The 15902-nt window shown below is 36.2% G+C and overlaps 1 protein-coding gene and 1 pseudogene across 1 annotated transcript; both read left to right on the top strand.

Moving 5' to 3' along the window:
• The first annotated feature begins 6124 nt into the window (after positions 1 to 6124).
• Positions 6125 to 8599, top strand: LOC113741382 (protein NPGR2-like; annotated as a pseudogene).
• Positions 8600 to 9292: 693 nt separating this feature from the next.
• Positions 9293 to 15343, top strand: LOC113742154 (two-component response regulator-like APRR1). Its single transcript, XM_027269894.2, has 6 exons — positions 9293 to 10236; positions 11224 to 11385; positions 11490 to 11623; positions 11907 to 12074; positions 12748 to 12844; positions 13939 to 15343. Exons 1-6 carry the CDS (start codon positions 10104 to 10106, stop codon positions 14895 to 14897), a joined length of 1653 nt encoding a protein of 550 aa, XP_027125695.1. The 5' UTR covers positions 9293 to 10103; the 3' UTR covers positions 14898 to 15343.
• The last annotated feature ends 559 nt before the right edge of the window (positions 15344 to 15902 follow it).

Raw genomic sequence — 15902 nt, 5'->3', positions numbered from 1 at the left:
ACAAAAATTTATTTTGCTAATTGCTATCTTCCATATCTCAACAAAACCCACTATACTAACAAACTAGCCTAATAAATAGTCTAATTTCAAATTCTAAACCCAAACAATTCTATCATCATAATCATAAAATTGCTTCTCCCAAACATGCATTCAATTCTGAAGATTTGTTCCATCCTTTATAAATATTCTTACCATACTGTTCTATGAAATGGTCAAACTCACAATCAACCGCTTTTGTGTTTGCATAATTTTCAATATAGGATGCCATGGTTTGGTTCCATATAGGTGACTTAACTCCTAATACATGAGCCACATTATGGCCTTGAAGAAAATCATTAGGGGAGATTTAGGCATGAATGGGATTAATCAAATTTGAGAAAAGGAAAGGGATCATCATGACTATAGAGGTTTTCAAGAAATTCATTTTGCCAAAAATAATTTTATTTACAACTAATTACACCCCAAACTTTAAACCCATGTCCACAACTTCTCAAAACAAAATAATCTAGCCTACCATCAAATCTCCAAATATGTTCATGCCTTAAATACAGAAAAGAAACTCTATCTCCATAGCAAAACCACAACCAACAATTGTCAAGTATAAAAAGAAATATAAATGTACTTGTTAACACCTTAAAAAGATTTTTAGATGGACAATAAATAAATTAGCAAATTTACCAATTTCAATCCCTCTTTCTCTTTTGACCAATAATTGCATTATTATTATGTGCCTCTTCATCACCTTTAGTTTGACCACGAAATTGGATTTTACTTCAACCATTAAATCTAATCTCTCAACTAAATTTGTGATTTGGCAATTCCAAAAAGAAGAAAAGAGAAATAGGAATATATAGCAGAGCTTGAGAGATCACTTGTGGTATGATTGGTTGCAATTATAGGCAATGGTTGGTAGTAATTTGAGAGTGAGTTATAGGAAGAAAGGATTGATGGACGAGAATGGAGTAATACTGAGTGAAAGAGAATTGTTAGTTAGTTATAACTTGTAAATAAGATAGTCGAAAAGGTCAGATTTTTTTCTTTTTTTTAATTTCATTTCATTGTATTATGAATTATTTATTAAGTGAAGGTTATTATAGTCATTTTATTGTGATAAGAAAGGTCAGTGTAATTTGTAAAACCTGAGGGGAGCCGAGTGAAATTGTCATAAACCTCAGGGGAAGTTTGTGAAATTATCCCTTAAAGTTAAGATCTCTGGAATTAGAAGTTTTGAATTTTAATCACCTTATCTCCTACCAACTTCTTAAATCAAACCTATCTCTTGCCGAATATTTTTTTGGAAATATCGTTCAAAACGTTCCTCACATTTTACAAAATGACTTTTTTCGTTCATCACTTTTACATGTGTACTTTTACGTTCCTTATAAATTCACATTGGTCAAATTTAGTCTTTACCTAAATTTTCGATCAGTTTTTGGTCGAAATCCATCACGTGCCTTACACGTGATCATTTTTTAAGGGCAAAATTGTTAAATCAAAATTTACATAATCCGATCCATAATCCTTCATATTGCACAAAATGAATTGTTTCATCCCTCATATTTCACAAAATGAATTTCTTTCTTTTTTTTTTTCCGGAAACGTTAGAAGGTTCACAAAATGAATTTCTTTCACCCCTCACATTTTACAAAATGAATTTTTTCATCCCTCATTGATCATGTATATGAATAACTTTTTTTTGAACTCATGTATATATTATTTGATTTCACTTGAACAATATGAATAGCATGTAATATATTTCTATTTGATTTCGCCTGAACGTACTATTCAGGTGAAATTAAATAGATATATACAGGGGTTAAAAAAGATTATTAATTTTTTTACTCATGTTCATTTCCTTTTACTCGAAAATTGAAAACAAAGAAGACATTTAAGTCTAAGCATTATAAAGTGTTTATATCAAATTAAAATTGGATAGAAAAAATAATTAAAGGAAAAGTATGACAAAAAGAGATAAAGATTAACAGTTTTAAATTTTATGACAATCGTAAAGCAAGTAATGTTACTGTTGGTCTTGAAGGTGGTGAATAGAAACTTTAAATTTAAACTACAATTTGTTAGCATGACTATAGAATTCGACTTAGCACCGATTAATTAGATATGCTTATAACACAACTCAATAAATGAATTATTGCTAAAAGAGAAAAGGCACAACTATTGAATAGGTTCACATTGTGAAATCAAATATATATATATATATATATATATAGGTTTAAAACAAAATTCTTAGTTTTAAACCCACGTATATATCTATTGAATAGCATGTGTACAACTACAATTAGTCTGTTTAGGTAAAATCAAATAGATATATACATGGATTTTTTTTTAAAAAAAAACTATTTGTACACATGGTCAATGAGGGATCAAAAAATTCATTTTGTAAAATATGAGGGATAAAAAATTTATTTTGTGAAATGTGAGAGATGAAACAATTCATTTTATAAAATGTAAGGGACTATAAATGGGATTATGTAAAATTTAATTTGACAATTTTGCCCCTAAAAATGATCATATGCAAGGCACGTGGTAAATTCCTACAAAAAACTAATTGAAAACCTAAGTAGGGATCAAATTTAATTAATCTGAATTTGTAAGGGACGTAAAATTACACTTTTAAAAGTGAGGGACGAAAAAAGCCATTTTGCAAAATGTGATGGACGTTTTGAACGATTTTCCATTCTTTTTTCAAAACATATTGGATTTCAAATCATGAAAAAAGAGACAAAAAACAGATGAAATATTAGATAATTAACTATAACACACCCACAAAAGAAAAAAAGAAGAAGAAGAAGTTATCACCATTATCAACATATATAGAATAAGAGCGAGTGGGGGGTTTTGGTCTGAGGCTCTTGTTTTCGTCGACCCTCGTTTTTTCGTCGGCCCTCGTGCTGTTCCGCGCGTGCCTTCGTCGTCCTCACGTGACCTTTAGTTCTCGTTTGTTTAGCGCCTTGCACTGGCTTCTCCTCTCTTCTCGTTGTCGTTCTCTCTATTTCTCTTTTCCTCTTCCTCTAGGGTTAGATACATTCTCAGACTTTGTTTCCTCCTCCGCCGCCGCATCATCTCCCTCTCCTCTCCTCTTCTATATCGGCTCGTTCTCTACCGTTTCTTCTTCTGTTTTCTTATTTTTTAGTTTTCCCGTCTTTTTCTTTTTTCGTCTTTGCATCCGTTCACTCCTCCTCTTCCTTCTCCACCGCCACACCGTCTCCTTCTCCTTAGCCGTTCTTTCTATTTCTCTTCTCTGCTTTAGGGTTAGATACAACTTCAGAGTCTGTCTCTCTATTTCTTGTCTCCTCCTCCGCCGGCACACCGTCTTCGTGTCCTCTTCTATTGGCTTCTTCTCTACCCAACATCAGAGATCTATTTTGCTCAACCAGCCCTAGGATTCCCCCCCTTCGCCTTCCTCCGCTTTTTTTAACCGTTTTTTCTTCTGTTTTTTTCCCCTTTTTTTCCTTTTTCCGCTTTTTCATCCGTTCACTCCTCCTCCTCCTCCTCCACCGCTACACCGGCTCCCTCTCCTTTATCGGCTCCTTCTATTCTACGCCCAGGATTATGGGTTTCCCTTCTCCCACCAGTCCTGGGATTTCTCTTCTGCCTCCCTCCTGTTCAGGTTCATTCTCGCCGGATCCCCTCTCAGCCATTGGGAGCACTTTGAAATCCGCTGCAAGTTCGTCGCTATCCTTGGCATCTCGTTTTGGTCTGAGGCTCTTTTCGTCGGCCTGAGGCTCATTTTGTTTCGTCGGCCGTCGTGGTACTCACGTGCCAGAATTCAAGACCTGCTTCTGCTGAGTCATCCTACTCAACGGACAGCTGTACAAATTTACCGCTCTTATTTTTTTTTCTCCGCTGCACTCCAGCTCTGCTCTCCACTCCACTCCACCTCTGCTCCGCTGCGGGTGTATTCTTTCTGCTGAGTCGTGTTTTTTTTTTTTTGTTTGTACTCGATGGAGCTGGACGATTAATGGACTTTTTCTTTCGGCTAGAGTTATTTTTTCCTCTTCAACATTGATAGTTTCCGTCGTTCCCTCTTTTTTTCCTTTTCCTTTTGCTGTGGATGGAATTTTTGCGGTTTGGTGGTATATGGGTATCTTCTGCGAGGCGCGCTCTTTTTTGTTCCTCCTTCCAAAGGTAATGCCTCCATTGTTTTCTTTTTTTTTTGGAATTTTTTTGTGCTATTTTTCCCGGTTGTTTCTTCATCGATTTTAAGTTGGAATGATTGTGGTTTGGCAGTACTCCCGCGGCTGGAATTCTTGCGGGTTGGTAGCATAGAAGTATCTTCCACCAGTTGCTTTTGTTCGGCTTTTTTAAGGTATTGCCTCCGTTGTTCTCTTTTATGGTTTTTGTTTTTTTTTTGTGTTATTTTCCCAGTTGTTTTTTACCTTCTGGGGTTCCATAAACAAGAAAGAAGAGGAGGCGTTTCTTACTGTTTTTTTAACTTCTTGTTGTAATTGTAACAAGTAAATAATGACTTCTTGTTGGAATTTATTACTGGTTTGATTTTCCTTCGGCTTTTTTCCCTTTTTTGTTGGAACTTCTTGTATATGGTTTATCGAATGAGTTTTTGTACAGATTTTGTCTTTCTTGTTCGATGGTTTTTCTGAAAATGTATTTTTTACCTTTTTCTTGCTTATGTGGATTTTTAAGACCAACTATATGTTTTGTTGGTGTCCGTGGTCCTTTTTTTTTTTTTTTGGTAGTTCGATGTTGCCTTTTATGAGATTTTTTTCCCTTGCAACGTAGTCTTTTTTTTTGTATCTGTTTGTTGTCTTATTTCTTTGTATATTTTTTTTGAAAATGTATTTTTTGCCTTTTTTTTGCTTATGTGGATTTTTAAGGCCAACTATATGTTTTGTTGGTGTCCGTGGTGTTTTTTTTTTTTTTTTTTGTAGTTGGATGTTTCCTTTTATAAGATTTTTCTTCCTTCGAAAGTGGTCTTTGTTTTTTGTATCTGTTTGTTTTCTTATTTTTTTGTCAATGTATATTTTCTTTGAATTTATTTTTTATTCTCTGTTTTTTGTAGCTTTCTGTTTTCTTTTTTCCAGGTTTCTGCTTTGTATTTTCTTATGTGGGGTTGTAAGTCTGGTTTTCTTAGTGGTTTGTTTTCTCAGTGTTACCTTTTTTTTTGGTGGTTTTGCTTCTGATTGACAATTTGTTTTTCTTTTTTACTTTGGTAGCATATTGTTATCTGTTTTGCTTTGTTATTGTGCTTTTGTGATTTGTAAATTGTTTTTCCTTTTTCCATTTGTTTTTAAATTTGTTTTATGGTTTGGTTTGTTTGCTCCATTTGCTTCTGGCATACCTGTGATTGTTTTCTGTTTTTTTTCTGGAATTTTAGCTTTGTGGTAGTTTCTTGTTTGGTGCTCTCTTGAAGTTTAGTGTTTTTGCTTTTATTCAGTGTTTATTTGTGGTGGCTTTTATTGTGTGTTGCTGTCATTTTTTGGGATGCTCTTTTTCTAATTGGTTTTTATCTTTGTTCCTATTCGTTAGTTATGTGGTCAGAACATATTGAGGGGATATTACGCATGCCGGAGGTTGAGGTTTTTACTATGGGATTTTACTTCATCTGTTTGGTAGCTTGCTGTGTTGGGTTGAGGTTTTGGTTTGTGAATTTTGTGATCCAAGTCCCATAATTCTGGCTTCAGACGTTCTGAAATAGGTTCATGTTTTGAAATCTGAAATGGGCTTTTAGAATTTTTTTGATTTTAAGGAAATTTATTTGCTTTTGATGATGAAATTGATTATATCAGGCTCAAGGTTTTGAGAATAAGTTCCGAATATGTTGCTTCATACTACTTGCTAAAAAGGTTCCCATTTCTGAAATGATCTTAGTGTTGCATTGTTATAGTTCTGTTCCTATTTAGGAATGTTTCCTCAGTATTTACTTCCTCTTTTGTTGTGTTTTTCATGATTCAGCCATGCATAAAATAGGTTCTCATTTTTTCTAAGGTCGAGATGCTTATGTTTCTTAATTACCATTGGCATATCCCTTCACTGAATCTCTGGACAGGATTCATTGCAATTAGTTTTTTCCCTTTAAGGAATGGATTCTAATTTGTTATTCCCTATGTTGTTGCATGCTGAAGATTTTTGAGACTGGTGACACAGCATGAGGAATGAAAAGTTGGGCAAAGAGCAGAAGATGGCTCAAGTTAAAGTTAAATTGCGAAAGGCCATGAATTGCCTCTGCTCAGGGGAACTTGCAAAAGCAGATGAAATGATCCCTTCTTCTGAATCACTTGCAACTAAAGATTGTTCCACAAGTGTTTATTCTTCTCAAGCTAGAGAAGCTGAAATGAAGCCTGATGCAGGCAACATTGAAGAGGTTGAATCGTCTCTGCGTGAGAGTGGTTCTTTGAATTATGAGGGGTTGTCAAAAGCTTTCTTTTCTGAACATCTTTTACTTAAGTTTTGCAGTTTCTTGCTTGTGAATGCTTTCTTAATTTGTGTTTTTTCAAAGTTAAATGATTTCTTGGCTGATCCTTTGCTTGCACTAATTTGTCCTTACTTTTCAAGAAGCTAGAGCACTGTTAGGAAGATATGAATATCAAAAGGGAAACATAGAAGCTACTTTACATGTTTTTGAAGGAATCAATATTGTTACAGTTACTCTGAAGATGAAAATCACACTTGCCAGACGAGGAGACCATCCCAGAAAACAATCTCAAAATTATTCCTCGCTGCCCATGTCATTACATGCTGTTAGTTTGCTCCTGGAAGCAATATTTCTAAAAGCGAAATCTCTTGAGGCTCTTGGGAGATATAAAGGTAGTTTTCAACTACTTGGTGAAACTTCAATCTGTTTTCTATAAGTCCATATCATACATTTCTGCTGGTTTTTTGAGTTTTGAATGTCTTTACCTACTTTTGCTGCACTCTGATCATTCTTCTTAGATGTTCTTTTGATAGTGATGTCATGTTAAGACTACAGTACATTTTTTATTGCTCATAATTATTAGATTTTACGGTCACTTTCTTAAAATGCTTGTAAGACTTTTCCTGACATTTATTGCCCTTTTGCCAGATTACTTGGAAAATAGAGATTGCCCCCTCATTTTGTTATTCTCCCAGTACTGTCCCATGTATTACTATAATTTTCTGCTTCATGCAATTGAAAATTTGAACTTGGAGGGCTACCACAATCAAAACACCTTGACTCAGAAGTTGGATTCCAAAAGACTTTCTATAATTTCATGACAGAGATGGTGGTGTATTTCATTGTACTGGAATTTGTGGGCAATAGATTTACTACTACTGAAATTTTTAAATTTGCAATGCAATGGATATATAACTATTTAATTCGGTCTACCGACTGATGTAAGCGAGATCATTTCTATTGAATAACACTTATGCCTAGCTTTTGTACTTCCCTTTGTGTTTTGGGGGTTTGTATTCTAACACTGACATGCATGAATGTAAAGCTCTTGCTTTTTGCAAATTTTCCAAGTTTTCCTCTGTATTGGTGACAAAGAGAAGGAGGATTTCCAAGGCCAACACATAAATTTTTATTTTCTGGCTAATACATAATTCCTATTATCTTGCAGAAGCTGTTCAATCATGCTCAGTTATTCTAGACATAGTTGAATCTTCATTAGCAGCAGACTTGCCTAAAAACTTTGCTGTTGATTGTAAATTGCAGGAAACACTGAGCAAGGCTGTTGAGTTACTTCCAGAACTGTGGAAACTTGCTGATTTTCCCAGTGAGAGAATCATTTCATACCGGAGGTCCCTTCTTCATCCATGGAATCTTGATGCACACACTGTTGCCAGGATTCAAAAAGAGTTTGCTGTCTTTCTTCTTTACAGTGAAGGTGAGGCAAACCCTCCAAACGTGTGATCCCAAATGGACAGTTCTTTGTTCCTAGAAACAATATTGAAGAAGCTATTCTTCTTTTGATGATTCTATTGAGAAAAGTTTCTCTCAATAGAATTGAGTGGGATCCATCGGTTTTGGATCACTTTACTTATGCATTGTCTGTATCAAGGGGTTTAAGGGCTTTAGCTTACCAAGTGGAAGAATTGCTTCCGAGGACAATAGAGCAGAAAGATAGGTATGAGAAGCTAGCCCTCTGTTATTATGGAGAAGGCGATAAATGGGCTGCTTTGAATTTGTCAAGGAAGTTGTTGAGTAGGGCGGTTGATCCGACATGTGTTCTAGCTTTGCTATTGGCTTCCAAACTTTGCGGGGACAGGAACTCTGCAGAGGAGTTTGGTTGAAGGGGAGATGAAGAGGAGGGGACTGTTGGCGTTGAAATTGAGAGGTAGCTTTGAGAACCCAAATGGAAAAGACGGCAAGAAAGGTTAAAGAGGAAGAGATTGTAAGAGGAAACACCAGAAATCTAGCGGGCTTCATCGAAGGACTTCTCTGCTTCTCCATTGTAGTGGGTACTAATCATTGTAACTTTAATTAGGAAATAGTAGGATATATACTACACATTAAATGGTTTGGATTACAGCATTGCAGAGAATCAGTAGTCAAACTAGATTTGGTACCGTTAATAGGGAAAGGAGGACATTGCAGTGTCAACTTGAGAACAACTGATGCTTCTTTTACCGAGTCTCTTTGTGGGTTACATTATCAGAATCATTGCCAAATTCATGTAATGGAATAGATTTAAAGTCTCTGCACTTCCTTGAAGTTTATAGCACTTTGGATTATCAACCTTAATCTATATGGCTCAGTGCTATTTTTCCCTTTGTCAACTGCCATGCAAATTCATATTGATATACAAAAAAATAAATAAATTTGCATAACATGCTGGATAAAAGAAGAATGTACCGAAATTCAATCACTCCCTTGATCCTCATACTTGGCAGGGCATATTGTCTTTAGTTACCTACGCGCATCGCGCGTTTTATACCTCCTAGTACTTGAAGCAACGGATAACCAACCCTTAACATGCGCAAATACCAAATTCGCAAAACACTTCTTAACTCAAAACTTAATCCACAAACACCAAATTAGCAACAACCCTCGGAATCAAGTGATCACTGCAACTTGACTTGTACTCTTTTTCCGCAAATGTGGCCATCTAGCTAGAGCCAATTAGATTTGGTTAGCCCTACAACAACAAAAAAATCAAAAGAATTAGAAAAAACTTGTCTGGGGGAGGGCCCAAAGTAAAGAAAAGATACACGTGTTGCCCTGATTCTTGAATCCATCTTGATACACCATCCCTTACCCATTTCCCCTTTTTGAGATCTTTGGATGACGTGGCCTTCTATCTATCTCAAACCTCCCAAACAGCCCCTTAACCTCATACCCACACTCCCTCCCCCTCCCAAAATCTAGCCATTTAGTCTCACGCGCTTTCCCTTCGCTTTTTCAGTCCCTTCCACGTAAGACTCCATGCTATCCTACGCACTTGTGCACTCTACACCCAGCTGTCTGAATCTCAACCGTTCATTTTGAAGATCGGACGGGTAATAGAGATGCCAACTGTGTCGGCGCACATTAGCATCAACCATTAAACGAAAAAAGTGCAATTAAAATAGTAATAAATTCGCCAAGAAAAAGCCAAGGCTGAGACAACAGCAGCAAAGACCTCATTTTCACTCATCAGCCTTTCTTGTTCTTCTTGCACCTTCTACTATTGTGTCTACTGTGTGTGTGTGTGTGTGTGTGTGAGGGAGAGTGTTTTGTGGGGTTGATAATAACGTTTGCCATATCCATGGTGGGCTGCTGAGATATTTGTTTTTCTTTTCTGTGTCGTTGATTTTTGTGGAAAAGATTCAATCTTGGCCCTTTATTTTAATGATTGGCTCAGACCCAGTTGCCAATTGATTGCTACAAGTTCAGCTTTTTTATGGAGGGATTTTTGCTAACTTGCGCCTCCTGTGCGCCGGTTTACTACAGCATAAGTCTAGTTGTATCTGGAAAGTGGAATTTCTGGTGGAAGTTTTGACTGTGGTTTATTCTAATTTATTATCTATGTTGTAGTTGAAAAGAGGGGGATTTTTTGGTTTTTTTTTTTTTTGTTTTTAGTCATTTTTTGTTATGGGAATTTTGTAGTAGGGAATTTTTGGGATTGGTGGATTGGGGTCCCTGATTAATATAATATTTTTGGAAGATTTTTGGGGTGGAATTGATGGAGAAGGGTGATATAGGGAAGAGTGGAGATGGGTTTATAGATAGGAGTAAAGTTAGGATTTTACTATGTGATAATGATTCCAAGAGCTCTAAGGAGGTTTTTACACTTTTGTGTAAATGTTCTTACCAAGGTATATTCATAATCCTTGTATGATTATTTATGTTTATCTTAATGAAAGCTGTATATTTAGTTTAACATACCTGGAATATCATGACTTTGTTGCTTGTAAGATTAAAAAGTTGTAAAATTGGGACCAGCTATTAGGATGAAGTTGGTTGCAGAATGATTTCATGCTGATTGGTGTTTTACTTTTATATGATGCTTAAATTGTCTGTAACCTGGTGTAGTAGACGCTGGATCTTAATCATGAAGGTTTTTCATTAATCATCGTGGTAAGTCCAGAAGACCTTTATAGAGCTGGAGGGATCTAATTGAAAAGTTGTTTTTAAGTGATTTAGTAACTATGTATTTGTGTTTATGTTTATCCACTATAATGCTTTGGTAAAGTTTGTGGTTCAGGTAAGAAATGAGAAGGAAAACAAAAAGAACAGTGCTTTGCCTTGAAAAATTTCTCAGTTTCAAATCCAAGGTTTATAAGAGATATAGCTTGATCTTTTTCGTTATATTAGAAAGGAATGGAAATAATATGAAGGCTTCAAAATATTGATGATAAACCTGCATCTTCACCAAATAGTTCTGGTTTGCATTCACAGTTTTTGTTGCTTGTTGCTTTCCGTGGATTTGGTATTTGTAGGTCTTATTCTGTTTTCTTCATTAACCGGGGAAAATTGGTAGCTCTCATCAATGTATGAAAATGTTGACGTGTAACAGTTTGTGGAAAGGTGGGAACAAAAAAGGGGTGATGGTATATCTTTGCGTCGTGTTTGATTATTGTCAAGACTACAGAGATGGGATTAAATAAAATACTGAGATTTACCTTCATTCTCCTGTATAAGTCAGATGCTATCTGGTTTTTTGTGAAGCATATGAACAAAATGTTGCGAAGGCATCTCTAAATCATTGATGCATTGAATTTGTTGTGGGCCATCGTACTTCTTTAGGCACTGAAAATAATTTATCACATGCATTAACTTTGCAAGATGACCTTTGATTTCAGTGACTTCTGTGAGATCACCCAGACAACTGATTGATGCACTGAATGCTGAGGGGCCTGATATAGATATCATTCTTTCTGAAGTTGACCTTCCTATGTCCAAGGGATTGAAACTTTTGAAATACATTATGAGGGATAAAGAATTGCGACGTATACCAGTCATCAGTAAGTATAACTTTTCTTACCTGGGCAATTTGGTAAACTAGAGTCAAATGGTACATGGTTACGCTTTAGTAGTTTTAAAATGATTCTCGTTGCTATTTTGGTAGTGATGTCAGCGCAAGACGAGGTTTCTATTGTTGTCAAGTGCTTGAAATTTGGAGCAGCTGACTATCTTGTGAAGCCATTGCGCACTAATGAACTATTGAACTTGTGGACTCACATGTGGAGAAGAAGGCGAACAGTGAGTGCTTGTTAGATTTCTTGTTGTCAACAAATTATATTTTCTCTTCTGTTGGTTGTTTGCTTTATCAGCCATGCTTCCAAATTATATAGCATTTGATCAATTATGGAAAACTGAAAAACCAATTTTTTAAAGAATTTTGGTTTTATTACATATCCAAATTGGGGGAAAAAAAGATTTGACTTTCTTTAGATTCTGAAGATGCACCTCTCTGTTCTATCTACATATTCAAGCTTTTTACAGCCATGTTGACCTTAATGGAATTTGCTTTCTTCATTGACAGCTTGGACTAGCGGAGAAGAACATACTGAATTATGATTTTGACCAGGTCGTATCAGACCCTAGTGATGCTAACACAAACAGTACTACTTTATTTTCTGATGACACTGATGACAAATCCCGAAAAAGTGTTAATCCAGAAGCATGTGCATCAATCCATCAGGAAGAAGAGGTGAGAGATTTAAATATATATCTTCTTGTCTACTGGTGCCAGTTTTCCAATTCTTTCTCATTATAAGCAATGTAACTGAAATATGCTAAAAATTCAGAAAAGTAAAAGTATTTTGCTTAAAAAAATTAGGGGTGCAAAAGAGAACATGATTAGTTTTCTTTTTCCCCCCTAAGATGCCGAGTAAGACTCAATTTAACTCATGTCATGCCCAACTGGAGTTGAAGAGGCTGCTTCAGGTTATCAAGTAAGCTGCTTCATCAAGAAATTTACATGGAGTAATGCAAGAAAAATGGTCACAACTCACGTTTAGTAAATTTTGCAGCTTTATTTGTTTGAGACAGTTTATGGTCTTAAGTTCTTGATTGACGTACAACTTTGTAACATATTTTCTGAATTTTGGTGTCAATGTATCAGTTCATCTATAGTATCTTTGCCATGAAACAAACAATCAAAAAGGTAAACATAGAAATTTAAGTATTCCTTCTGAGGCAATTAAGTTGGTGCAAGATTCTTCATGTCCACAAAGTTGTGTATCAGAAGGGTGTTTGCAATGAGTGGGTTGTGCAAATCAAACTCAAATTTCCATTTTGTTGCTCTTCTGCTAATTTTTTTTCCCCAACTTAGCCATGTCTTCTGATTTTTGTGGTCGCTAATGTGCAATTTGTATTTTCAGCAAAATCCTTCAAGTGCAGATGCTCCTGTAGAGACTGTTATTATTGTCACATCAGAGTGTCTCCCTGATGTGCCTGGAATGAATGATCGAAGGACAGGTTAGAGGCATATGTGTTTTTGCATGTTCAGAATTTATTGTTTGCAGCCTACATTAATTCCTTTTGTTCTTTGTTGCTTTGGCTTTTGAATTGATTGAGTCTCATTGCACCACGTTCTGCATGCTATCTTGCTACAGTTTCATGGCTAGAAATGTAGTGCATCCACTGTAGTACTCTTGATTGAATTTCTTCGTTTACACATGATTTCATATGTTAAATTGCATGAGCAAGGAGAATCGGTTCTCTGATTGTACCTTATCTTTTATAGACAACACTTTATTGTGGATTTTGGTAGGTCAGAACCTCTCTTCCTAACTTAAAAATGAACTCTTGGCTGTAGATTGTGTTTCATGCTCAAATAGGCTATTTACATTCTTCAACATGTAATCTGGGGATTTAATATTTTTTTAGGAACCCTGAATTTTGTACCCACAAAGCATTCTTACTATCCTAATGTCTAGCTAATGCCACTGAAAATAGTTTATTTAGCATTTGCTTGTGGGAGTTTCACAAGTTCAAATGCAGCTTTGTTCTATATAAACCCTATCCTAAGTAGAGTTTAAGATGAGAATATTGCTTATACAACTTTATGACACTTTACAAAATATTGGACATTGTGACTATGAAAGCCAATGTTTTTTGCAGTAATCCTGTTCATTGCATCATGCTTTTATGTAGTGGAGTAGCAACACTGTTTCTGTATCTCAAGTTAAGTTACATTTTATGAGTATCTTTTTAGTAGCTGCTCATGTTTTTTACCTTCCTAACATGGATCAGGTACAAGGTTGATGGGCATTTCTTCTATGGGAATTTGAAATGCAAAAATCTGCAAGGCATAAAGGAAAAGAAAAGGAAAATTTTGGAATTAGATAAAATGTGAATTTCATTCTAAAAGAAAGTAATTGTTTAAGGATTCTCCATGAAGTGCTACAATCAAATCATTGATTTTCTTTTGAATTTGTGTAGAATTCAACTCCCACGTTATCCATTTATGCACAAGAATTATTAGTAATGGGCTAGTAATAAATTTTCAGGTTTTTTTTTTCTTCAATTTCCCTCTAGTATACGTATTAGGATTTTGCTAACTTTTTCAGGGCAAATTGCCTCATTTCCAAAGAAGAGTGAGCTAAAGATTGGCGAATCTTCTGCCTTCTTTACATACGTAAAATCCAGCTTGCCAAAAAGCAACTGCCAGGATGCTGCCCCATTGCATGAAAATGTGTGTCAGCATTTGACAATTGAAGAGAATCTTAACGCACAAGGTGGCCATATCAATACTGATTCTCAAGTAACTATTACTAATGATGCTCTTCAGAACCGTTCCAATGGAGAAGGTTGTCCTAGTAATGACAGCATCCATGATTCCTTTTCTGTGGAAAGGTCCTGTACACCACCTTTATCACTGGAATTCTTGCAGCAAAGGAACTTAAATGAGTTCTCTCAGGTGCCTACACATCCAAGAAATGAGCCTCACCATGATGTTTCAGGGTTTCACCCACACAGTGCTTATCCATATTATATTTCAGGAGTAATGAATCAAGTTATAGTGCCACCTTCCCCAATGTATCAAAAGAACCTACCAGATGTACATAGTCATTCACCGATGTTACCTCAATATGGCCATATCCCGCAGTGTTCTCCCCATGTGCCAGGGATGGCATCTTTTCCCTACTACCAAGTTGGAATCTGCCTACAAACAGGCCAAATGCCTACAATGCATCCATGGCCATCATACGGAAGTTCCTCTTCTGCTGAAGGGAATGCAAGTAAAATTGACCGTCGGGAGGCAGCATTGATGAAGTTCAGGCAGAAAAGGAAGGAAAGGTGCTTTGACAAGAAAATCAGGTATGTCAATAGAAAGAGGCTCGCAGAAAGGAGACCTCGTGTACGGGGACAATTTGTAAGGAAAGTAAATGGTGTTACTGTGGATCTCAATGGACAACCAGCTTCAGCAGATGATGAAGATGATGAAGAGGAGGATGAAGATGAGGAGGACCAAGTAACTAACTTGGATTCATCACCTGATGATGATGCTTTGGTATGTCAACGATGAAGTGCACTTTATGGAGTAACTCTTTATGGAGTAACTCAACAGACTGTAATTTCCACTTCAATCACATAGCTTTGTTCCAAAATGCCCATTGTTTATTAGATCGTCATAAATCTAGAGTCTACTCCATTGCTGGGTTCAGAATTGTGATCCAGCATTAGCAATATCCTCCCAGAAGATGCTGGGCGATTGCTGCCAAATGCTGTCATTGGTTTTCTTCTGAGGATATTGGGGTATTAAGGGATTTCCAGTTCCGGTTGTCTGAAGATATGAACCTGTGGAGCTGCTGAAAGAGATTCTTGGGCTGATGTACTTCATCCTCTGATGTAGTTTGGTGTAATGGTATAAAGTTATTACCCCCGGCATTACTTATTTGTTCAGGTGTACGAACTGTTTTGTCGAATTGGAACTGCTAAAGATAAGATTCGAGATGTGCTTTCTGGGTTAAACGAGTTGGTGAAACCACAGTTAGAATTTTTCTGAAAAGCCTTCACTTAATTAGGAGTCTGCAATGATAACCTGTTTGATATAATAGTGATTTACAGCCGCCTATTTTAGTGTCACAATTTACCTGTAGTACTTTGGTCGACTTGAGGTTACTGGTTGAGTTTACTCCTTGATGAACTCACGTGCTGACTAGCTGTATGGATCCAATATCTGGAAGTGAGACGAGCAGATCTCCTGCTTACCCTATAGGCTCTAAGAATGTTGCTTGACAAATGCTTCTCAAGTCAATTTGTTGTCAAGGAAGAAATCTTTTCCAAGCTATTGTTTTAGTCACCACACACTACCGTACAAGAAAGGAGGGTCAGAATTGCAATTAGGGATTGAAATACTTCCACAACTGTAGTCGAACAGGTGCAGTAGCATTTGAACCTTAATTAATTCGTCTCTGAATCAGAAGTAAACGGCCACATGCTAAGGACCGTTTTTCCACTGGGTATATTACTAATTCGAGTATCCTAAAATACGAGTCGAGTCTCTGAAGCTTGTACCAACCAACTAGCT

Source organism: Coffea arabica, chromosome 4e (genome assembly GCF_036785885.1).
Source record: "Coffea arabica cultivar ET-39 chromosome 4e, Coffea Arabica ET-39 HiFi, whole genome shotgun sequence".
NCBI classification, from domain to species: Eukaryota; Viridiplantae; Streptophyta; class Magnoliopsida; order Gentianales; family Rubiaceae; genus Coffea; species Coffea arabica.
Note: the sequence above shows the minus strand (reverse complement) of the source record. Positions and strands in the feature narration are given on the sequence as shown.